This window comes from Fukomys damarensis, unplaced genomic scaffold (assembly GCF_012274545.1).
Source record: "Fukomys damarensis isolate Sample0158 unplaced genomic scaffold, DMR_v1.0_HiC HiC_scaffold_23, whole genome shotgun sequence".
Taxonomy (NCBI): Eukaryota; Metazoa; Chordata; class Mammalia; order Rodentia; family Bathyergidae; genus Fukomys; species Fukomys damarensis.
In genome coordinates this window covers 58,393,785-58,399,784 of record NW_022900935.1, presented here as the reverse complement: position 1 = coordinate 58,399,784, position 6,000 = coordinate 58,393,785, and the positions used below count along the sequence as shown (strand labels likewise).

The 6,000-nt window shown below is 51.4% G+C and overlaps 1 protein-coding gene across 1 annotated transcript in view; it reads right to left on the bottom strand.

Moving 5' to 3' along the window:
* The window catches only part of Dnai2 (dynein axonemal intermediate chain 2), a 35,572-nt gene that overhangs the window by 17,622 nt on the left and 11,950 nt on the right, over positions 1 to 6,000 (bottom strand). Inside the window, exons 3-5 of the mRNA XM_010630714.3 lie at positions 4,418 to 4,611; positions 2,005 to 2,166; positions 684 to 805 (exon numbers count right to left, since the gene is read on the bottom strand). Of these exons, the coding sequence (XP_010629016.1) occupies positions 684 to 805; positions 2,005 to 2,166; positions 4,418 to 4,600 (467 nt within the window). The 5' untranslated portion in view covers positions 4,601 to 4,611. The remainder of the gene's footprint in view (positions 1 to 683; positions 806 to 2,004; positions 2,167 to 4,417; positions 4,612 to 6,000) is intronic.

Below are 6,000 nucleotides of genomic sequence, written 5' to 3'. Positions count from 1 at the left end.
TAAAACTGGAGACGGTAAAAAGATCAGATCGGCCACGGCCAGGGGTTTGGGGGGGGTTGGGGGGACGGGGAAGAGCAGGCAGAGAAGAGGATTTTTAAGGCAGTGAAACACTTGTCATAACGCATTTGTCCTCACCACCCACACTGTGCCACCCTAGCGGTGACCCCTCGCGGGAGATGGAGTCTGCTGGTGAGGGTGTGCCCAGGTCTGTCTGGTGGGAATGCTGGTAATGGGGGTCTGCGTGCTGAGTGGGAGAGGGGAGGGCCATGTGGAACTCTCTACTTTCTGCTCACAGCTTTTGCTGTGAGCCTGAATCTACCTTAAAAACTGTAGTCTGTTAGTGTTGAAAAGGGGAGGGGGAGATGAGCCCAGAACCCCTGCCAAGAGTACGGGATGGTACCCTGAGTGCCCAGCAGACTCTGGGTCTCCCTGTTTGCCATGCTGTATGACCCCTACCCCGCAGGAACAGACCCCACTGTACCTACCTGGGGATCACTCCCTGTCTGGTCCCTGGAATCTGGACACCCTGTGGGGGCACAGCCCACTTTGCTGGGCACCGAGTTCTTGCTCTGCCCCTTGTCAAGCGGAGCCAGAGAGCACATCATCCTCCCCACCTGGAGCAATGAGCCAGGAGCCCGTTTTGTGGGTGACCCTCGGCTGGAACCTGCTCACTGGGGAGCTACCTGAAAACATTGATGGTTTTAGCTGAAGAGGCCTCTTCGGTCACCTCCACTTCTTCCTCGTCGTCGAAATACTCCTGGTAGATGTCGACGGCATTGTTCTGCTTGATGCAGTGCTCCATGATCTGGGGGAGGTGGGACACTGAAAGCTCTTGCAAGCAAGGGGAGACCCTTCAGGCCGAGCGGGCTTGGATGGGTCACCTAGTGGGCTTCTCTCATTCTTTATATAAGCCATGCGTTTCCTTCCTTTTCTACTTCTCCTCTTCCTCTCTCCCTTTCTTCTTTGCTTTCGTGGTAGGGACAGGACTCAGCCTTGCAGAGCCTAGGCAAGCACCCCACCACTGGGTTACACTCCCAGCCCACGGCCTATCCACTTTCAACTGAGTTTTGGAAGTGAGATAACATTGTATACAAAGCTTAGCTATCTATACAGCACATAACAGATTTACAGTATACCTGTGAGATTAAGATTTCGTGACTAGGAAAAACGTTTATAAAGGCTCTTCGGGAGGGGAAATAACGAAAGAAAAAAAGGCTGAAATAATGTTGCTGGAGCCAAGCAGAATGATTAATCCCTGCATATCATGGCACCTGGCACCCGCAGACTGACTGCCTTCCCTGTTATTTCAGATCCAGCAAGGAAAGGCCAAGCCCAGCACCATCTCTTCCCGGGTCTTCCCTGACCAGGAGACACACTCTCCGTATCAGGAAAAAGCCTGTCCCCTTTTACTCACAGTGTTTTTTTCTTCTCCTGTGATGTGGTCACATTTTAACATTTGTCTTTTTTTTTTTTTTTTTTTTTTTTTTTTTTTTGGTACTAGGGATCGAACTCAGGACCTTGCTCTTTTGAGGCAGGTGGCGGCACCACTGAGCTAAATCCCCCTCCCCTTAACATGAGTCTTTGTCTTGCAGTGAGTCGTAAACTTTAGGAGAGGGTTATGAGAGATTTGCGGTTACAGCCTCTAGTGTGCCTGGCAGAGACCTGGCGCTCAGCCCAAACGTGAATGCATGAATGTTCATTGCTGGCTGTCCAATAGGACTCTTTTGGAGTCTCTTTTTCCTTTTCTACTCTTTAGTCTTTTTTTCCTCATCAAGTGTATTGGTACTTTTTAGGTACACAGCACAGTTGTCACATTCATCACTGGGATCTGGTGCCTTTACGTGAAGTATCTTGGTTCCACCCTTTAGCCTTGTACCAAGCCGTGTTCAGCTATAGACCTGTGTGGCTGCAGCCAATCTCCTTCTCCCTAGTAGCCAGAGGAGCCACACTGGGCCAGCCGGGGTGACGGGAGGTCCCGACAGAGGGAGCAGGAAGGAGACTCACCGAGCCAAGCTGTGTGATGGTGTTGATGTAGTTCTCGTCCTTCTCCACTTTCTTCCGGAAGCGGATCGTCTGCTCCAGCTCCAGGGGGTTCACGTCCTTGGGCCAGCCCCCCTCCACGTGGTTAACACCCCGGGTCTCCATCTCGAACCGCTCTGTGTTGGCCTAAACAGAGCCCCATGGGTGAGAAAATTTCTGCCCTGGTGTAAGCGCCCGGCCACTTCTGCCAACCAGGATGGCTATGGTGACAGTCTGTGAGGCTGAGGCAAGAGGATGACGAGTTCAAGACTGGCCTGGGCAAACTAGTGAGACCTTGCTTCAGAATGTATAGTAAAGAAACGGTTGGAGGTGTAGCTCAGTAGGAAAGCCTTGAGTTCAATCCCCAGAACCAAAAATAAAATAGAATGCAACTCAGGGGACAGTTGTATCCATTGAACTTGCCACTGTGCCTCCTTCCTACTTTCCCCCATTTTAAAAATGATTATTCATTTTTATTTTTACAATTTTAAACATTTCAAGTACACAGTTTGGTGGCATTATCATGAACAATGTCATTCAGCCATCACCTCCACACCTAGTCCCAAACTTTTCATTACCCCAAGTGGAAACACCATACTTGTATAAAGCACTCCCTCCTTCTCATTTCCTTTGTTTTATTTGGGACCACGCTCGCTATGCAGCCCAGGCTGGCCTCACACCTGCAGTCCTGCCTTCGCCTCTCAAATGGCTGGGATCATAGGCATGTGCCACCACACCCGGTACTCCTCTCCACCTTTAAACCAGCTCTCCCAAAGTAAGCCATCTTGCCAAGGCCGGACTGTGACTGGAGGGCCTGAGTGGTGTGACCAGGATGGCTGCCGTTTTGCTTGTGGCTATGGCGGACTACAGTTGTCCAGTTCAGGCTGGGATAGGGTGAAGGGAATATGAACTTCAAATCACTGAATCTGTCTATGCCCATGGACTGCGTTTTAGCTAAACCAAATGTGACTTTTCCTCAGTTGATCTGGGGTATGATAAAATGGGTTATCTGTTTTTTGGGTTTTTTTTTTTTTTTTGGTACTGGGGGATCGAACTCAGGACCTTGCTCTTGAGAAGCAGGTGGCAGGACCACTGAGCTAAATCCCAGGCCCAAATGGGTTATCTGATTTCATCAGATTTTCTCTCAGAGATTCTTATCCTGACTGGGGCCTATGTCCCTGGTTCCCACAGACACAAAAATAAGCCCTTGCTTATTTTGTCCTGGAGCCTCCTTGTGCCCTGCAGAACTTTCCAGGGGATGCTGTCCTTTCTCTAGCTGGGCAGTTGCCCAGAGAGATAAATCCTTGTTCTACTCAAATATGAGGTGTGATTGAAAGAGGTGGTGACTGTCAAACATTTTTATGACAGTAAAAGACACATCACCATAACCCCTCTCAAAATATTTCCCCCTCACTGTGGACATGTCCCATTGTTCTAGGTACTTTCTGAAGTAGTTGTCTTTAGTTGTGCTGTCATGGTTTTCTTGATGTCCTCATACAATTCAAGATGTTGACCCACCATGGTCATTTCCACTTTGGAGAATAGCCGACAGTTGCACAGATCCAGTGAAAAAATGGAAGAGGACATATGGTAGTGCCTTTCTGTTGTATGGCACTGGGCAGCAGCATTCAACTTTTTTTCAACAAGTGTCATAAAGACACTCATGCATCAGAAGTGGCAAAAGCTGGGCATGGTGCCTGTAATCCCGCATTTGGGAAGCTGAGGCAGAAGGATCATTGGAGCTCGAGGCCAGCCTGGGCACAGAGTGAGATGTCTGTCTCAAAAAACCAGAAACCAGGGCTGGGGATGTAGCTCAGTGGTGCCACCACCTGCCTGGCAAGCACAAAGTCCTGAGTTCAATCGCCAGTACCAAAAACAAAACAAAACAAAACAAAGACCAAATAACAAAAAACAAAAGAAAAAAGTGTCAAGAACAGCGAGATAAGTGTGTTCAAAGCAAGGGGGAGCTAATGATACTTTTTTTTTTTTTGGTACCAGGGATCAAACGCAGGTCCTTGCATTTGTGAGGCAGGCAGCGGAACCGCTAAGCTAAATCTCTGGCCCAGTAACACATTTTTTTACTGTACTAAAATTTAAAGTGTAACAATTTACTGCGTTTTCCATCACTCCTTCTACCGCTCCCTGGTGTTGCAAAGGCCCCACACAACTCTAGCAGGAGTCTCAGGTGTGAGGCTGGAACTCTTGAGTGGAAGAACTCTCAGTTTGGTGCCGTGTCTTCCCCCGAGCCCAGCACTGCAGTGGCCCTGGGGCGAGCCCCCCTCTCACTTCCAGCACTAGCTGGTCTGCCCAGTTGGCTTCCAGGGGGCCAGGGCACCGGCCCTGTTACCTGCCCCTGCTGGCCATCGGCCCTGCCGCACCTAGGCCAGCTGGGACCCACCTCGTGTTCTGACATGCTGACTGAGCACTGGATGCCCGTGTCCACCGGGTTCCGCTCCACGTACAGCGTGGCCAGCTCGGGGCTGGGGGGGATATCGATGTCCAGGTCGGCTGGGCGGTCTGAGAAGTTGCACTGCTTCCCAAACTCGCTGCGCTTCTTGAGGTACACGTACACGATCTCCATGGTGACGGCAGCTGCAGGGCAGAGGTAGCACATGGGGTGACAGGGCCCCCTGGTCTTATCCCCTCTCCACAGCTCTTACTGGAGTGGCTCTCAGGTCTTCACCTGGCTTTCCAGGGTGTGGGGGGATGGGGAGTCCCAGGGGATTTGTCCCGAAGCTGCTCCTGAGGGCTGTGCGCTAAGCATGAAATTGTCTTGCTTGGCTCCTGCACTTGCCCCATGGGGTGGGCAAGAAAGTCACCATTTTACTCAAGGAATTTTCTTTTCAGAGGTTCCCTCAGTGACTTATCCGGCATCATGGAGCCGGTAAGTGGCCTGCCTGACTCCGGAGCTCTTGCCCATTAGGTACAGTTTCTGCTGAATCCGTGGGAGGCAGGAAGAAATATTGACGGCAGGCTGGGGATTTAGCTCAGTGGTTCCGCTGCCTGCCTTGCAAACACAACGACCCAAGTTCGATCCCCGGTACCAGAAAAAGAAATATTGATGGCAATTAGGTTGGGCTAAATTCCCCATCACACTCCACACCTGAGCCACACAGAACACAGACGAGAAGCTCCAGGCCTCTTCTGGAACCCCCCACCCAACCACCCAACTGTCCAAAAGGCTCATCCGTGCTAGGGTTCTGGGCTACCCAACTCCACCCCCATCCCTCTACAGGCCCTCTAGGAATCTCTCCTTTCCCTGCCACTGTCAGGTGGAGGTGAGAGCCACTGAGAAGGGACAAAGCTGGGTGGCTTCCTCAGCGGGCAGAACAGCCAGGCTGTTAGGAAAACCTCTGCCTCGGGCAACTGGCCTTGAAAAGCAGGAATTGGAAAGCAGGCTGGTCAGAGACCTGACCGCAAGTTCTGGCCCTGCCCTCGCCAGCTGCAAGATCTTGGCTGAGACACTTGGTGCCTCCAAGAGCTGACTTCCCCACAAGATGCTCTGGCACCCGTGGGGCTGGTGCTCAGATACAGTACACTTCCTGCAAATCGCCTGTCACTCATCCCAAAAGAGACCTTGGCCTCTGAGCCCCCTAACATCCACTAACTCCACGGCTGCTGAGTGCTTCTCTGTGACAGGTGGCTGGCCTGCCATCGCTGGAGGGGTCTGTGTGACATTACACATGGACATCAGTGACCACCTCTCAGAGACTGTGCCTTTGGTGGCAGGTTCCTGAGAACTGAGACTGTAGCTGTGCAGAGACATGGGAAAAAGCAGGTGAATGGGTGGCTGTGGGTGGCTTGGGGGAGGGAGATAAACTGCATGCTTACCATGGAGGGATTTACAAGCCAAGCCTTTCAACTCTCAGTGGTTTAGGCTCCTGTCTGTGAGCAGGTATTGCTGCCTTTGAATGAAAGGGGCAGCTGGTAGAAAAATGGTTAACGGGCCTATCTCCTGCACTAAGCAAAACCCTTAGGCAA